Source organism: Siniperca chuatsi, linkage group LG6 (assembly GCF_020085105.1).
Source record: "Siniperca chuatsi isolate FFG_IHB_CAS linkage group LG6, ASM2008510v1, whole genome shotgun sequence".
Classification (NCBI taxonomy): Eukaryota; Metazoa; Chordata; class Actinopteri; order Centrarchiformes; family Sinipercidae; genus Siniperca; species Siniperca chuatsi.
The window spans coordinates 14,264,760-14,281,920 of record NC_058047.1 but is presented as its reverse complement, the minus strand read 5'-3'; the positions used below and the strand labels follow the sequence as shown (position 1 = coordinate 14,281,920).

At 39.1% G+C, this 17,161-nt stretch overlaps 2 protein-coding genes across 4 annotated transcripts; both read left to right on the top strand.

Annotated features, from left to right (window-relative positions):
- Positions 1 to 425: 425 nt before the first annotated feature.
- lsg1 (large 60S subunit nuclear export GTPase 1) lies at positions 426 to 7,822 on the top strand. Its single transcript, XM_044201105.1, has 14 exons — positions 426 to 677; positions 1,251 to 1,377; positions 1,877 to 1,997; positions 2,089 to 2,175; positions 2,367 to 2,453; positions 2,562 to 2,622; positions 3,024 to 3,200; positions 4,004 to 4,366; positions 4,697 to 4,798; positions 4,910 to 5,053; positions 5,933 to 6,056; positions 6,341 to 6,420; positions 6,913 to 7,083; positions 7,173 to 7,822. Exons 1-14 carry the CDS (start codon positions 579 to 581, stop codon positions 7,350 to 7,352), a joined length of 1,923 nt encoding a protein of 640 aa, XP_044057040.1. The 5' UTR covers positions 426 to 578; the 3' UTR covers positions 7,353 to 7,822.
- A 796-nt stretch (positions 7,823 to 8,618) lies between these two features.
- tmem44 (transmembrane protein 44) lies at positions 8,619 to 15,815 on the top strand. 3 transcript variants are annotated; one of them, XM_044201104.1, is made up of 11 exons: positions 8,620 to 8,921; positions 9,004 to 9,130; positions 9,209 to 9,299; positions 9,539 to 9,696; positions 10,022 to 10,108; positions 10,225 to 10,395; positions 10,864 to 11,025; positions 11,371 to 11,439; positions 11,568 to 11,699; positions 15,109 to 15,168; positions 15,536 to 15,675. In XM_044201104.1, exons 1-10 carry the CDS (start codon positions 8,752 to 8,754, stop codon positions 15,127 to 15,129), a joined length of 1,188 nt encoding a protein of 395 aa, XP_044057039.1. In that variant the 5' UTR covers positions 8,620 to 8,751; the 3' UTR covers positions 15,130 to 15,168; positions 15,536 to 15,675. The 3 variants fall into 3 exon arrangements, with proteins under 3 accessions (XP_044057037.1, XP_044057039.1, XP_044057038.1); XM_044201102.1 differs by lacking the exon at positions 15,109 to 15,168 and having other exon boundaries at positions 8,619 to 8,921; positions 15,536 to 15,815; XM_044201103.1 differs by lacking the exons at positions 15,109 to 15,168; positions 15,536 to 15,675 and adding an exon at positions 12,698 to 12,836.
- The last annotated feature ends 1,346 nt before the right edge of the window (positions 15,816 to 17,161 follow it).

Here is a 17,161-nt window from a genome sequence, read left to right as displayed (position 1 = left end):
ACACTGCTGTGTTATGCTGCCATCGTTTGGTTGATATCAGAAGTGCGTTTGTTGTGTTTGTGTGATGATGGAAACTGATTTACTTGTTACTTTGGGCAATACTAACTTTTGATTTGTGAATTTTAATGTACTTTACAACTATATTTATGAAGACTGTATTCATATTCATTTGACTGTAAAACTGACCCTAGGTAGGCATAAGGAACTAATATTGGCACTGTCCGATTTTCTTCAGGGCACATTTGATAGCTGGACAGACAATGGACCGTACCATAGCTACGTCACTATAGATGCTTACAATAAAGCAGATATTATGTTGAGTTTTTTAGGGATGGATTATTCAGATATGATATGTCAATTCGTAATTACTTAAATTAAATATATTAATTTCTAAGTAGTTGAAGTCTATTCTTCCGGACATGAGACTCGATTGGTTTGTCCCACTTCCGGTTCTTACGACGACAACAACGGAGTGCACATGGGGCACAGTAGCTAGTGATAGCTAACGTTTTTGCTCCTTTCCGATATATATATTATATTACCGTGTTTTATGTGAAGTGACAACATCAGAAGTTAGTATGGGTAAGAAGAAGGCAGGCGGAGGAGGAGGACTGGGCAGAGCTCTGATAAAGGAGAGACTCCAGGCAGGCCGAGGAAACAAGAGGGGCGACTCATGGGTAAGACATGGCAACAACTAGCTTATATTAAACCTGTTTAAACAAATCATAGAGGTCGCTGTTCATAATATGGTATTAAGTTCAACTTCACTGTTGGCCCTGTTTGAACTGTCACTCAACTTCTTCACTATACGTAGGGTTCGGCAGAGTTGTCAATAGTTCTGAAAGGATGGTATGTTGCTTACACCAAACTCCCTTAAGAAAATGTCATTTTGTCGCTGCTTTGCATATTGGGGGCGTTAAGTACATAATGTAATACATGATAGTAATAAATAGGTTCCTGTTGTAAATTCGGCATTGAGATTAATTATATATTAGCATTATTTTTACCGCACAATCTGCAGATTATTAGAGCTGGTTCATACTACTATCATTACCCACAGTATGTTTGCATGCTAAGACAATTATGGGAAAAGATACTACCATGAAAGCTATTTTGGCACAACTCAACAGAGTTAAAGTATGTGACACTCAGTGTGTATTGCAGATTTTTAAGTACTCACTATAACCCTAGACTAATGTGTGGGTTGTTATTAATGCAGGCCTTATTTGACCCTTGTTTCACATTTGCAGCTCCACACCAGTGAGCTGAATGATGGCTATGACTGGGGACGGCTGAACCTGCAGTCAGTGACAGAACAGAGTTCCATGGATGACTTTCTGGCCACTGCCGAATTGGCAGGAACAGAGTTTGTTGCAGGTAAGTAATACCTAATTTAACTCATATATGTAGTTCTTGGGTTGTATGTTGTACATGTATGTTGTGGCCAAAGATTGTCAATAATTTTTACTTGGCAAGCATGGCAAGGTGTACTCATAGCCTCAATACATGCCGTTCTCTTACATGGTTGTTGTATGTAAACAATGTATCAAAGCAAATTTTGGGTTGTACCTGTTGGTACTGTGTTGTATGCAGCTGCAGTGTCTATCTACTGGATTCCACTCTGTTTCGTATGTATAAGATTGACTTATTGCTCATGTCTTAATACTCTTATCATTGAGAACTGTTGGTTGTGCCTCACCCTCACTGTCTAGAGGATCATAGATACATTTTTGTGTTCTGGAGGAAGTTGGAATTTGGGCAGCAGCTTTGAGAGTGTTCGAATATATTTAGTCTTAATTGTTACTGTGTTATCCACTGCACGTCTGTCCTTTGATCCCACTGCTGTCTCTGACTGTTTCTTGCTTTGTTTTCTCAGAGAAACTCAACATCAAGTTTGTGCCAGTGGAAGCCAGAGCAGGCTTATTAACAGCTGAGGAGAGAACCAGGTTGGAGAAGCTGCATGAAGACAACAAGCATTTCCTCAGAATTCCTCGACGGTAAGTAGAACAGATTTAGTTAATTGTTGTGATATTGCTGCACTGTGTTTTGCATTTTCAATTTTTGTGATATCTCTCTCCCAATTTTAAGCCCACACTGGGATGACAGCACCAGTCCAGATGCGCTTCAGCAAGCAGAGAAAGACAGCTTCTTGGAGTGGAGACGAGAGCTTGCAAAGTGCGTAATATTCTGTAAACTTTGCTCTTACAAAGATTGTGTTCTTACAAGGAGTAGTGTCATTGTTGCATGTTTATTGTCTAAAAAGGTTTGTACAAAATCAAGAACAGCATTTGTAATATGTGGTTTATGTTACATCAGTGTAGAATTATCAGTGTCAGCCATCTAACTGCTAGTGTTACCTTTTAAAGGCTAGAAGAGGAGCAGAAGTTAATTCTCACCCCATTTGAGAGGAACCTGGAGTTCTGGAGACAACTGTGGAGAGTGATCGAGAGGAGGTAAACACTAAAGCTGTATACACCTGTCAGCTCATACCTGCCTTTAATCAGGAATGTGTTCTTCTTATGTAGTACTTAAGGCAAAACTGTTGTTGTGTTTTCCTGTAGTGACGTCGTCGTTCAAATTGTTGATGCCAGAAATCCTTTGCTGTTCAGATGTCCCGACCTGGTAAGTAAGCAGAGTTGCTTTAGCGGGAAAGGGAAGGTGTGTGCACTGCTTAAGGTGGATGTAACTAAACTTTGACTACACCTTCCAATGTTTTTCAATGACAGTTATTCCTGCATTTGGATACACATACATATTCTAAATGTTTTCTGTCACATTTATACTGTTTGTTCTCTTGTAGCGTTTTGCTTTCTTTTGTGCTGTTATCTTTCATCTTGAGTTTTTTTTCCTCAAAGATTTATCTAACATTTATACTTACTGTAGTTCATTTTAAATAATTAGCATAATCTAATTAAATAAAAAATAATCAAACTGCCTGTAACCAGCAGAAATATTGTATAAAGGTGAACTGAACGTTTCACTTCTATTTTATTCTGTATAATTTTTCTGTTGTGTGCTGCCAGGAGTTGTATGTAAAGGAAGTGTCAGAGCATAAGGTGAACATGCTGTTGGTGAATAAGGCAGACCTGCTGACCAGGGAGCAAAGGCGAGTCTGGGCCAGACACTTCCAGAAAGAGGGGCTGAGGGCAGTTTTCTGGTCTGCCCTGGCTGAGAGCGACAGACTGGATGCAGAGGAAAAGGTGAGGACAGGGAGGTTTGAGAAGCTGTACTCTGAATAGGGCTGGGCAATTAATCAGGTTTCATTTTCAATTATTTTGCCTTCCAATGATTATGAAAACAAGATAATCGACATAAAACGATTATTGTGCTGCATTCAGTTTCACAGTGATGCTCTTGTTATGTCTTGTGTTTTAAATCCAGCGCACCCCTTTCCTTTATAGCAGTGCGCTTTTGCCCCTCCGTAAAAGCCCAAACTCACTCTCAGCATTTAACTGTCAAGGTTCATTAGCTTAAGCCTATGGCATTTTACACTGCATAAATTAGAGCCCCCTCCCCCCAAGCAGTCAACTTAGGGGAAGCACTGCGTTTCTGTCATCCTCTTGCATTCTAAGAAGCCGTTTGGATTACTATTTCTTATTTCATTGGCTATTTGGGATTTTTTGAATAAAAAAAAACCCTGATGCTGATTTGGACTTTGATTACCATGGCAACTGTAGATGCTTCGAAGCATTCAGATCAGCCCTATAAATTGTGTTGAATAATCATGATCTCAATATTGACCAAAATAATCGTGATTATGATTTTTGCCATAATCGAGCAGCCCTAACTCTTAACATTACCTATGTATGTGTTAATGCATTTATTTCTTGGGAGCAGATAACTGTGTATTTCCACATTCTCTCATCATGGGGAGATGGATGTTATCAGTTTGTAGTTTCTTTGTTTCAGAGAAATGATCGTGAATAGTCTTGCTCTTTAGCATCTTCAGACTTGCTGCTGCCTTTAAACCCAGTATCCAAGTGCAAACCCTCTCTTCTCACAGGGCATGGAAGTGGAGGATCAAGAGTGTGGAGAGAGTGACCCAGAAGAGGAAGGACAGCCAGACAATGAAGACGTGACCCAAAAATGGGCAGATGGAGAGGAGGAGATGAAGGCAGAGGAGGAGGAGGATGAAGAGGGAGAAGAGAGTGGTACAGAGGAAGAGCAGCAGGAAATGATAACTGTAGAAGAGGAGGACTGGCACACCTGCTCAGAGGGTGAAGAAGAGGAAGGGACTGCTGGTTCATCCAGTAAATCCTCCTTCTACAACTCCAGCCGTCTGCTGCATAAGGATGAGCTGCTGGACATGTTTAAGGCTGTTCACAACGGGCCCAGGTGGAAAGACGGACAACTGACAGTGGGACTGGTAGGTAAAAAGTTAACACTATACACTCTACCGCAAAAGAAAGTTTTCTGATTTAGTGCTCATTTGCACTTGGCATATACTGTGTAGAGTAAGAACATTGCAATCTATTGCATACGTCCCCAGGAATGTTTTTTGCATTTGTTCTTACTAAATGTCCTGAGTGTTTTGCATGGAAAATTGACTCTGGCTCCTGTTTTGACCCGTTATGACAGGGAAAATTGCTAGAAAAACGTATGGGTTAATGGGGCTCTACACTTTCCACAAGGACTATCATCTGTTTTGAGTGATTGTAAAGCAATTCCAACTTTTTATCGCGTATGAATTCAACAGGTTGGGTATCCTAATGTGGGAAAGAGTTCCACCATCAACACTATCCTAAGGAACAAGAAGGTGTCTGTTTCAGCCACTCCCGGACACACTAAGCACTTTCAGGTACAGGACTTCTCTAAAAAACCTCTCGTTATGAATTCAGGTCATTCATTCCATCAACAGAAAGCCTAAGGTGTGATCGTTTTTCTTGCCTTTTCTTGACACGTATCACAGACTCTGTATGTGGAGCCAGGCCTGTGCCTCTGTGACTGCCCTGGTCTGGTCATGCCCTCCTTTGTTTCAACCAAAGCTGAGATGATCTGCTCTGGGATCCTGCCCATTGACCAGATGAGAGATCACGTTCCTGCAGTCTCCCTTATATCCTTTGTAAGATTTTTTTTTGCACAGCACCTGCAGAATCCAGCAGCAGCTTTTTTATAGGAAAGAAGTATTGATGACCGTTTAAGGTGCTATGTGTAGGGTTGTGATTTTTCTAAGTGTTTAAATGAACTTTGTTTATTGATTTAAAAAAAAAAAAAATTATACACAAATAATGACAATAATGTTAAAGCGCTTGTGAGTGACAGGGTCATGTTATAGTAGTGCAGTAAAAAACAACACCACCACCAACAGTCAGCTTGGTCATATTTAACATATTGCAGTAAACATAATATCCTCACCCTTCAGGTCAGAATTAAAAATAAATAAATAAGATTAATAAGTAAAAAAGGTAAAATGGGATCTTATTCTGTGTTAACTGGGAAAGTAATTTTCTCTGCATAGGCTAAGAAAGGCCCCCACATCTTTTTATATTTCTTGGAAGAGCCTTTCAATGTATATCAGATTTGTTCAAGCTGTAAATTATTGAAAATTACAAAGTCATTATAACATGCATTTTGAGAAAGTAGAATTTCTCACAGTGGGACGTAGGTAATTTAGTTAAAGGCCTGTGGAGAAGCCGAAATCTTCTGTAGCAGGAACCAAGGGGGTTTATAGGAAATGTGGTCTTAATGCCTAAAAATACAAGATATAGGTTGTTGTCTGGAGTATGAGGTGTATTGATAGTAAGTATTCTGACAGTGAACACTTTACGCTAACTGTAATCACACCAAACCCATCTTTTAACTTTGGGATATGTTGATGTTAAAAATGTTATACCTAGAATCTTGTATTTGAACACCATGAAGCTCACAGCACCTCCAACTTTAAGAATTTCTCGGATGCTGATCTTAGTTAAGTCCTTAACAGATTTGTCACATATGTCAGACGATCCCTCGGCATGTGCTAGAAGGCACCTACGGCATCAACATCATCCGACCACGAGAAGATGAAGACCCTGACAGGATCCCCACCTATGAGGAGCTGCTGATGGCTTATGGATGTGAGAATACCGGACATTTATAATGTTTCTATAGAGAATAAATTAACAATAGGCCAAAAAATGCCATGCTGTGAGAGTGAACCTCATCTTTTATATCAGTTAATATTTTTATAGACTTGGTTTTATGTAGTATTTGCCCACTTCATGTTTCTTTTTCTTTCAATCTAGTTTCTCTTGAATGTGGTCTTTTTATATCTGCTTATTTAACTATTTTTGTGTTTTTAAAGCATTGTGTAAACTGTGCTATTAGATAAGAGCTGTATAAAGTTTATCATCTATTTCAGACATGAGAGGCTTTATGACGTCGCACGGCCAGCCCGATCAGTCCAGATCAGCCCGGTACATTCTGAAGGATTATGTAAACGTAAGTGCCAGACCCAAATCAGAATTGAAAAACTATAGTTAGTACATTTTGTTGTTGGTTTTGCCTACTTATGTATAGTAGGAGGGTAAGGTTGAATAGGGCAGAAGGAACCATCCATTGAGTACCAAAATGTGTAGACAGTCTCTGTAAAGTCAATATGTAACACCTCTCTCTGATTAAATAAATAAACAAAATAAGTTATTTTAATCTACTAGTTGCCACAATCTGTTAAGTTCACCTGCAGCTTTAACCTACAATACCTGCTTTACATTTAAAAGGACATTGGGGACCTTTGGCCTTATAGCTCCATATTGGAGTAGCTGTTCTATGAAATTGTTTTGTATCACATAATCGTTGACTAAGTATGAGAAATGTTGACTTAGTTTTTTTTTAATTTGACCAATTGTTTCTATACCATCCATACATTAACTTAAAATGTGTGCATTCTGAATAGAACATCCTCTCCCTACTAAAATTATTGACTCCTTACAGGGCAAGCTTCTGTACTGCCATCCTCCTCCACATATTAATGCTGAAGACTTTCAGCCGCAGCACAACAAGTTCCTGAATAGAGACTCAGACAGCTGTGACCTCTCCGCAACAACAAACAAACACAAAATCAGGAGAATTGAAAATGTGGTTGACAAGAACTTCTTCCATCAGGTACGATACATCTACTGTCTTCTTATTAGTAAGAAAAATGGCTGTTGATTGTGAAATGAAATGACTATTGATGGGATCTCTGTCTTCAGGAGAATGTGCGGGCGCTCTCCAAGGGGGTTCAGTCTGTCATGGGCTACAAACCAGGCAGTGGACCCGTCGGCCTAGTAAAAGCTGGATCAGAGGTGGTGGTGGGAAAACCATGGAAAAAACACGGCAACAAGAACAAGAAGGAGAAAGTACGCCGTCTTAACAAGCATCTGGATGCCTGAGGATGATCTGAAATCAAAGAACTTTTAATTACAGATCATTTCAGCAGGAATAGAAAACCCCTGAAGCCACATGTGATTCCAAAGGAATTAATGCTGAGCAGTATCTGTAGGTAGATTCAGGCCCCTTAATCCTGTAAGTATGGAAAGGTCAGACTGTCTTGAAATTAACAAATGAGGTGCATAATCTGTCAGAAAATCATATTGGTGCAATGCATTCCATCAACTGGATCACCAGTTTCTACTGGTCAGATCTCACCACAGTGTTCGAAATGGACTCAACATCCAGAGGGTGTGATTTTTATAAAACATTGAAAAGGATTTATTTTAAGGTATTTTGAAGCCATTTCAAAAGATACATTACAAAGTATTCATTAACCAGATAATGACTGTATGTTGGACACTGCTTTTATCCATATACAGTTGTGATTAATGTAACCAAACCAGATTATGAAATAAATTGAATGTTTTCATGTTGGTGTGTCACTTCTTCACTCTATTTCCACGATGCTATCGTTGGTTAATGCTACACAGTGCAAAGGTGGAAAAGAAAAAAGAATAATGTGTACTCGCAAATGTTTTTGGAAAATTCAAATCACATCAAATAATTAGAAATCCACATGGGCATATGCATTCATATAGGAATTCATTTCTTTAAAAGCTTTATTTGCTGCAGTTTAGGAGCATAAAAACTTACATTAATCTGTATTTTAATATCAACATCTAATGAAATGAGTGTAATGTGAAAAGGGTCACCCATATGTTTTCAACTAAATAAAGCTAAATTCACCAAAACTCACGAAATCTGAAGGCGTGCAGAAGATGTATATATAGCTTTGATTAAAAATAAGAGGTGTGGCATTAAAACATCTAGATTTTATCTGAATGTTGTCCTTTTGTTGATTTTTGTTTAGACCTTTCTGTTTAGGGGAAATTTAGCACCCAGACTAGCAATAATGAAGTTGGCAGTGTTGATTTATAATCAGAGACAAAAACAATTCAAGAGCTTTAACCCAAGACACTTCACACCACAGTTATCAGGTCACGTCGGTCACATCATGTCAAACAAAGATCTATGTCAATTAATAATATTTAAAGGGCCATGATCCTGAACATTGGATGCAAATGTCACAGGTTGATCTCCAACTACATGATAAAACAGAACATTTGTTTTGACTTTGTATGAATGGAAGCGTTAGTTTCAAACCCTTCAAAAGTGAGACCTCTATAGTTAATTTCAACATAACGTATTTCAGGTGCATCACAGGTGAGCTCCTCCCTAAAATAATCAGGCTCGTTACCATTATGCTCTTGTGCGTTCGACGCGCGTGTTTGCACGTCGGCTGCATGGAATAGTTTTTTTTTTCTAGTAACACGAAATGTAAACATATTTGCAATTAATATGGGGGAACGTGCATTGACAGACGGAAATCCCAACACTTTTGTCTCCAGTCTGGTTTCATTTTGCGTCGATTCAGTCGTTACCTGTTTCTCCCATGACGCAGACAAACTTTGCGTCCCCATCGGTCTCAGCTCTCTGTCTGCGCTGCTTTTACTGCTCTCGTGCTTTCTGTAAGTAGTTCTGGATTCAGCATTTATTCACGGTAAATATTTGAAAAGGTTCTATCATTGAACCCCGTGTTCACTGTTTAAGGCTCGTGTATCAGAGGTGCAGATATCGGGGAGTGTATCCGGGAGAAACCATCACATTCATCTACAGCCTCCTTGGTAACATGTGCAGCACAATTGGAGCTATTCTGTCCAGACAGTTGCATATTCAGGTAACATAGTTGTAATCATGGTACTTGTCATCTTTTGCAGGCAGTAATAATAACTTATATCTGCTCCCTCCTCTGTAGATTTTAATGGGTGCCTTTGCTGCTGCTATGGATGCTGTCCATTTTATTTCTTGCTGCTTCCCTGTGCTCCTGTGCTGGAACTCGAAGGCAGGTAAGTTCAAACCTTATCATTCTCAGACAATCTAACCAACTGTACAATGTTCAAACAAAGTGGAGAAAGGTAGCACAGGTGTTTTAGTATTAGCAACCGACTGGCCAAACCCTTTAGTCAAAACAGAAAGGAGACTTATCAGAGACGCTCTACAGATAACCAAACAAATGAATAGGTGATGTGTTACAACTGTTTCCAAGTGCAAAAATCTCCCCGTGTGTGTGTGTGTTCTCCCTCAGAAAGGAGGCTGAGGATGATGAGGGGGCGGAGGAGGCAGCACCTCCTTGCAGTGTGTGTGCTGATGGTGGTTGCAGGAGGTTTTCTGAAGTCCAGGGTCACCCACCACCCAGCAGACAGACCTCTCAGCAGGAGGAGACTGCTGCACTTCACTCTCCAAGTAAGCACACACCACCACTGTGGCTAGTTGTAGTCCTTTTTTTAATGATATGACTTGGTGTAGTTCCATAGACAAATACATTTACATTTCATGTGTAGTGATAAGTGGCATGAACTGAAATAATCTGCCAGTATATTAAATTTGTTTTTGTTTTTCTCATGTGGTGCTCTGTAGTTTTAAAAGCAGCTTATATATTCACAGCATCTTCAATTTCTGCAGTGTGGATGGATATTCATGTTCTTCAATCAAGTCTATTTAGACTGAATGTCCTTACCTCGTATTGTATCTGACATTATAACATTATAACAGCTTGTTCTTCTTACAGGACAACACTGAAATCCTGGGTTACATACTTGGCCTGCTGTCCTTTGTCATCGCCTGTACCTCCAGGTTCCCTGCACTCTGCAGAGCAGTAAGTGACAAACAGTGCATTTTTGTGTCAGAACCACTTCTTATAGCTTTCCCAAAAATCCTTTTCAGTGTTAAATTGCTTTTTAAGGGAACGACATTTACTTTTTCCCTTTTTAGTGCAGAGGACAGATGTTGACCTGGGCCTACATGTTCTCTGGACTGCTGTGCTCGTTGGCTGGCGCCCTCTATGCTGCTGCCATACTCCTCTACGCCACTCAGTTTGGGTTTCTTTTAAGAGTCATGCCGTGGCTGCTGTCAGCAATATGCTGTGTCACCCTAGACCTTCTTGTATCCTTTATATAGCGTGGTGTGACTGCATCTTACTCACTCTGTCAAGCTCAGGGCTTCAACTCCCTAACACCACAATAAAACTCGTGCCAAAGCCCTTAACCAGGGCATTGGACTGGAGATGGTCCCTGGTATCATTTATAACACAATGTTGATTCAGCCTATGAAAGCTTTTTCATGATCTAAACTCTCTCTGGTAGCTTTTTCCTGAGGAAAAATTCTCAGGGGTTTGTTTTTTAGATTTATAGAAGCTGCAGCAGCGAGACACCATGACTGAACAGAAAGAGAGAGCACCACAAACAGAAACCCAAATGTCATCAATGTAAAATACAAGAGAAGGACAATACTACCCACAATGTTTGATCCCTGGGAAATAACGTGCAGTATAATTTTGGATTTAAATAATGTCTTGAACTGCTTTTAAATGTATGTAAATTGTACTGTTGATCTTTAATCCAAGAACGTCAGATTCTGGTCATCCATTGGTGCAAGAGAGGAACCAGATGGAAGCTTACCAGTTTTTCTCCAGACACAGAGAGCCTTTTAGGTGGCTCGCACATCCCCACTGAGGAAAACGCTGTCATGAAGAGACAGAGAAAACAGCAAGTTCACTCATCAGCACAAACAAAAGTAAGCATGTTTTTTACATCCTATTTGTTTTCCTAAACTCTAGGAACCGTACAGGACTATTTTGCAACATTTATTGCATGGACAAGATTACGGCTGGCATTTCTTAATGTTTAATTAAAAGATCTTGATCTCAGTGAGACTCCCTGAGTAAATAAAGCTCTAAATTTGACAGTATAGGAATTTTTTTACTTACTATGCCACACACTCTACTAAAAGTAAAAAGAAGATGGTATGCAGGCATTCCTCTGCAAGATTTGAGTCATTTTCATAAAATGAATGCTGCTAATGCTTTTTCACTAATGTCTTGGTTTGAACATTGTACTATTCAACCTTTTTTCTTCAAAGACAAAACATGTCCAGAAGATGACTGAGATGGGCCGCTATATGGATGTCAGTGTTCAACCTGTAAGAAAAGTAAGCAAAGAATCTATCAGAACAACATAAATGCACTCTTGATATGAAATCTTCACTGCATATTTTCTGTGTGTCTAAGTGGTCATCCTAGCAGTGGAATATGTATGGGTATTTTGTTGTTTTTGCAGATATGCCTTAAGGAGGTGACGTTGTCCAAGGAGGAGGTGGAGGACCAGCCTCTCAACAGGATGGTGCGAGTGGACAGTTTCTGCTCCTCAGATACATCCTATGACTCTTCACTAGAGAGTTCTGATCTGGAGGTGGGTTGGACACTTAAAAGACCAGTGTGTAACATTTAGGAGGAGCTATTGGCAGAAATTGAATATAATATTTAAGTATGTTTTCAATTAGTGTTTAATCACCTGAAAATAAGAATCGTTGTTTTATAGCTCTTTTTTTAAAGAATAAGTCGTTTTTATCTATAGAGGGAGTGGGTCCCCTTGAATGGAGAACGCCATGTTTCTACAGAAGCTCAGAACAGACAAACCAAACACTGGCTCTAGATGGGGCCTTTTGCTTTTTTCACATGTTTCGCGGCCACCATAGGTTCTCCTACACACTTGGAATGTGAGGGTGAGGCGAGCGGTATTTAAATGGTTGCAAATTGCAGTTTCACCACTAGATGCCACTAAATTCTACAAACTGGACCTTTAAGTAAAATCCTTTTTTAATAAATGTTTCAAAATACTGATACTGTAGTCTGCAACTCAACAAAAAATGTTGTCATTGTTTTTTTTTTTTTTTTTTAAACAATCCTATTAAACCCTCTGATTTAATGTTTAGCCAGTAATAACCTGGAAGTAATATTTCACCTTTATTTGATATCAATCAGCAGTGTAGCAATATTGACTCATCTGAATACCTCAAATATCTACTTTCTGTTTCCTACTTATTTCTTGTCTTGAAATTGTGTTAAAAAAATTAAAGTATCAATGTTGCATAGATATGTATTCTGCAATCATTACTATATTTTCAGGAATAGCTTTGCCTTTTTTGCAATTGTGGATACTGAAAAAATGTATCAAATGAACAGTGATCTCAGACTAGTCTGTCAATAAATAATGCTATGAAGTGTACTTCTCATAGTGTGCCACTAGGTGATGATAGCATGTTGACATAATGGGTGGTGCATGACTACTGTGAAGGTGTGAATGAATATATCAGGGTGTCTGACTGCTTTTTAACCTGTTTTATATCACCTTGTGTAATGACCTGAATATGTTACATTTATTGCCTTTTTTATGGGCTTATATAACAGGTTTTCCCCTGCACAACACAACACTGAAGTTCATGAAGAGATGAAAGTCGAGAATGATAACTGTTTGAGTAACTGAAGGGATTTGCTGCTGATGACTTTGTGTGTTTCCCTGGAAGTAATAAACTTAAGTAAAATTGGATGCCCCGCAGTCTCACAGAGCTAGATGTGATTCTGTGCCTTAATGATAAAAATACACACATGGAGAGTGTTTAGTTGAAATTGCTGTTGTGGATATGCTGACAGACTTTCAATGACATTGCAATTTCTTGAATGACTCATCACCCCTACTTAAAGGTTTTAAAACAGAACTATTTGGTCTTCTGTCCATATTTGAGCCAAACCTACTACAAGTATCTCTAGATCTATATACTTCTGTATGTATGTATGTCTGTTCATGTGAGATTAGATGAGATTCAGTTCCTCACATTTCAATGTTAACAGTTATTATTAGCAAAATGAAAATCTAATGAAGAAGAAGTAGCACTCAGGACAGGGTTTGAACTGCTGTAGACCTAGCTTTGTGCTTTTCACATGTGACTCTGAGGGAAGTAAGTCAGACAGTCATCAGAGATTCTTGTAAGAAGACAGAATCAGTCAACATATTTTTGCAGGATTGATGAGTCAAACTTTTATAGAGACCTGTGTGTGCATGCGGGTTTGTGGGTACAAGTGTATGGAGAGAATGTCAGCAGCATGAGAAACAGGGTTTGTATTTTAAAGAACCAGTGTGTAACATTTAGGGGGAGCTATTAGCAGAAATATATTAGTGAGCCGTTTTATAGCTACAGAGGGAGTGGGTCCCCTTCCACAGAGGTCGCACCGCCATGTTTCTACAGTAGCCCAAAATTGACAAACCAAACACTGGTGGTATTCAAATGGTTACAAACTGCAATTTCACTGCTAGATGCCACTAAATCCTACACACTGCTCCCTTAAGTGGTGACTTAGTAAAGGGGAATGTGGCTTAATTCTGCAATGTACAATTGTGCCCAGAGTTAAATATTGGCTACGTAGCAAAAACTAATCTTGCTTCATGGACAGGTCACATTTATAATTACATAGTTTGAGTTTGCAGGGAGAATGAAATTACAAGCTTTTTCCTTTTCAGGCCCAGACGCTCACAGCCACAAGAGAAACTCCCTTACTGTGCTGCTGTAGAAACCCAAGCTATAGAGGATGTAATTTAATCAGAAACAAAGGCAAATGGTGTGCACACAAACAATTGCAGCCTGATACTGTTCACCAAACAGGAAAAAGCAAATGATGTGAATGCCCTTAGCACAGTTGGTGTTAGACGTAAGAAGGCTTCAACACAGTATTCACAGTATGTGTGTACATGTTGAATGTGGGAAAGCATACAACTTTATTTGGCTGTCTGAAAACTCTTATCTCAACTCTGATTGGTTGGTAGAGGTTAGCGTCCAAATATTCAGTGTTTTGGGGGCAGCTCAGATTAGTCTGCGAGTCTGTAAGACCAAATCTGTAAACTCCTGACAATAACAGCTAATCTTTGCTGGTCAGCACTGAACAAATGTGTAGTCTTTCTAAACAAAGACAACAGCAGGTAAATTCATAGGTTAGTTCCTCCCTCCCTCGTACGTTTTCCACGTTTTCAGTTAGAATTAACAAAAGCTGTTTACTTGGTGATTTAATGGAAAGATGGTTTCCATACAAGTTGGCAAAGTGTCTAATGTTTAAACTCCAGATGAGTTCAAGACTGCTCATTGAAAACTGTCACTTTATTTATTTTTTTTATATTTTTGCAAAGCTTTTCCACTACATTAAACCCAGAGGTTATTCAACTGTAAAATATTTCAAAGCAAGCTGAGGAAAGGTGGAGATCGTAGTTCTGTTGAACAATTTAAAAAGAAAATGTATTTACATTTAACATGAATTTAATTTTTGTCGGCTTTACATGACATCACCATAATCCCTGATCATGATAAAACCACACAACATTTTGGAGGACTGTTTGCTGCCTGCATAAACTGAGCAGTCCGAGCTCACTGCAGCCAGCAGCTTGAATTGTCTATTGTGCTGTGTGTTTCTTGCACATTTCTGCTGAGTGCTGGTTGCTCGCTGGGGTGAGACTGTGGAGGGGAGGGGTGGGGGGTGCATTTAGGGGTGGAATTGTCGAGATTTGTCTTGTGGCCCAATTGTTCTGTTGTAAAGGATCTTTGATTAAAGACCAGCACTGGGTTGGGCCTGTCTGCCTAGGAAGTAGTGCAAAATGGTTGCCTTGACTATAGGGGGCCAGTGTTACCCTCTGCTATTTTGGGAGATGTTTATGGTCTTTTGTGTGATGCCTGCTGGACAGGACTTAACTCTGTGTGAACAAGTCTAAACCTTTTGCATTTAGTTTATTCTCTCACACCTCAGTCATAAGACAGTAAAATTTACCTTCATTTCAGGATCTCAAACATTACAAATAACCAGTGTTAAATGGAATAAGGATCAAGGCCTCAGAAAAAGTAAGTAGTAATAACATATTTGTGCCTTTTTTTTTTTTTTTTTTTTTTTTTTTTAGAAATGATTCGGCAAGATGAAGAGTATTTGCAGCCTGGATAGAGTTGAGGTGGTGTGAGCAAATGGCAACCACTATAGGATGTCTGTCAGTTGAGCAAAACATACCCCTCTTGAGGCCTTAACATCTTCTTTTATAGAACAATAATTTCTAAATTGTCTCCCAAGACACATAATAGAATAAGTGAATAGCTACAGGGACGATTAATTAGCTACTAAGGTATGACTCTTAGATATAAGTATTGTAGAATGACATACTGTAATCCTTCAGCTATAATTCTGCATTATAATATCTTGACCTGTCATATTTTCCAGTGGGATTTCGAAGAGGCAAATTCCCAGTGGAATGAACAAACAGCAAAACAGGAGGGGGATGAGTTTCCTGTGCAAATGTGGCCAACAAACCCCAAACCCTTTAACATCTGCACCTGTGCCATATCTGGACTCCCACAGAAAGCTCATTCTGGTACAGAAGAGGGTGAGAGTGTCTCTTCTGCAAGCTTAGCAAAATGACAAAGAAATGTCGCTCTCAGTTAGTAATGTGATACACATCTGGTGCATTAATTTGAGGGGTAATAAAAAGTGTTAACACTGACCTGTTATCTGTCTTGTTCTACAGTTTAGTGTGTGTGTGTGTGTGTGTGTGTGTAATATACTGCATCTTTCTCATCACCTCAACTGGCCAGTGTTGGTAAAATGATAAATTGCAGGTCTTTTGCTTGGTGATGTTGCATTATGCAGCTTTGTCTCTAATTTATGGCTATTTGTCAGAGCAGAGCAACAACTACAGCTGCTATCAAAACTCTGTCCTGAATGCATTCATCAAGCCCTCTGAGAACTGTTAGGAAGGTTTACAGAAAAGACCTCCCCTAATAAAACAATATTGCACCCCTGCTGCCATGCAAGGTTATCGGGTCATATCCTGTATTTTGCTAGTCGACCCGGGTTATCAGGGCTGGACTGGGAAAAAGCCCAGCGGAGCAGATAAGCACCAGACTAGACGGCCAGGGCCCCTCCGTCCTCTCCATCATCCCTCCGACCTCTGTCCATCTGGCTGCTCCGTGGCTTTAGACGTTGATGCTGGAGCAACAGACCAGGACATTTTTAACTGAAGGGACTTCCTAAAACCTGATAACGTAACAATACACAGATTAAAGCAAAGTTATGAAGCACATTTTACTCCTCCCTATTACATGTCCTCAAGTGACATGTCTGTTGGAGACAAATGACTGGGAAACAACTAATGAAGTGTAACAAAGCAATTGCTGCAGTAGAAATGAATGTAACTTAACACCTTGTTTGGCCTGTAAACATGGCTGGGAGATAAATCAATAATGTTAATTGAATATTACCAAGAGATGATATGATCTTATGTCACTGCTCTACCAATTTCTGTTAACAATTCAATTTATGATTCTGGGCAAGCTTTAATCTAAGTTTTTTTTGGACACACATGAAGAATTCAGTGTCAGGTAGTGCATAACACTGGAGAAAAAAATGAATTGCTTTCAACATCTGTTTATTTTTTAAGTTATTTTACATACATTTGTCATGTAATCCCTATTTATATTGTGATATTTTCAACCATATTGTCCAGCCCTACTGATAGTGGAAATCATTTGACATCTTTAATTCAGTCATATATATATATATATATATATATATATATATATATATATATAAAAAAGATTAATTTCTGTAACTGTTTGTCTTTAATACATTTGGGATGTGACTAATGAACCCACAATGAAAAGCCATCCAGTGCTTCTTGCTGTTTAGGCCAATCTAATGTTGCTGATGGATAGAAGTGTATCCCATGTGAACAGCTTGGTAAAGAGGCCTGAAATCTGAGATGCTGAATAAGATCAATCATTACACACATAGTGGCAGTTTAACTGGAGCTCATATTGTAAAATATGTCTCCTCAACTTTACTGGGGGC

Excerpts from the sequence above, each read along its gene's own strand:
- tmem44 (XM_044201102.1), top strand. The coding sequence starts at position 8,752 with ATGGGGGAACGTGCATTGACAGACGGAAATCCCAACACTTTTGTCTCC. Across the intron at positions 10,109-10,224 it reads TCCCTGCACTCTGCAGAGCA|TGCAGAGGACAGATGTTGAC; the intron begins GTAAGTGACAAA and ends TTCCCTTTTTAG. Across the intron at positions 11,026-11,370 it reads ACTCATCAGCACAAACAAAA|ACAAAACATGTCCAGAAGAT; the intron begins GTAAGCATGTTT and ends TTTTCTTCAAAG.
- lsg1 (XM_044201105.1), top strand. The coding sequence starts at position 579 with ATGGGTAAGAAGAAGGCAGGCGGAGGAGGAGGACTGGGCAGAGCTCTG. Across the intron at positions 5,054-5,932 it reads ACGTTCCTGCAGTCTCCCTT|ATATGTCAGACGATCCCTCG; the intron begins ATATCCTTTGTA and ends CAGATTTGTCAC. Across the intron at positions 7,084-7,172 it reads ACAAGAACTTCTTCCATCAG|GAGAATGTGCGGGCGCTCTC; the intron begins GTACGATACATC and ends CTCTGTCTTCAG.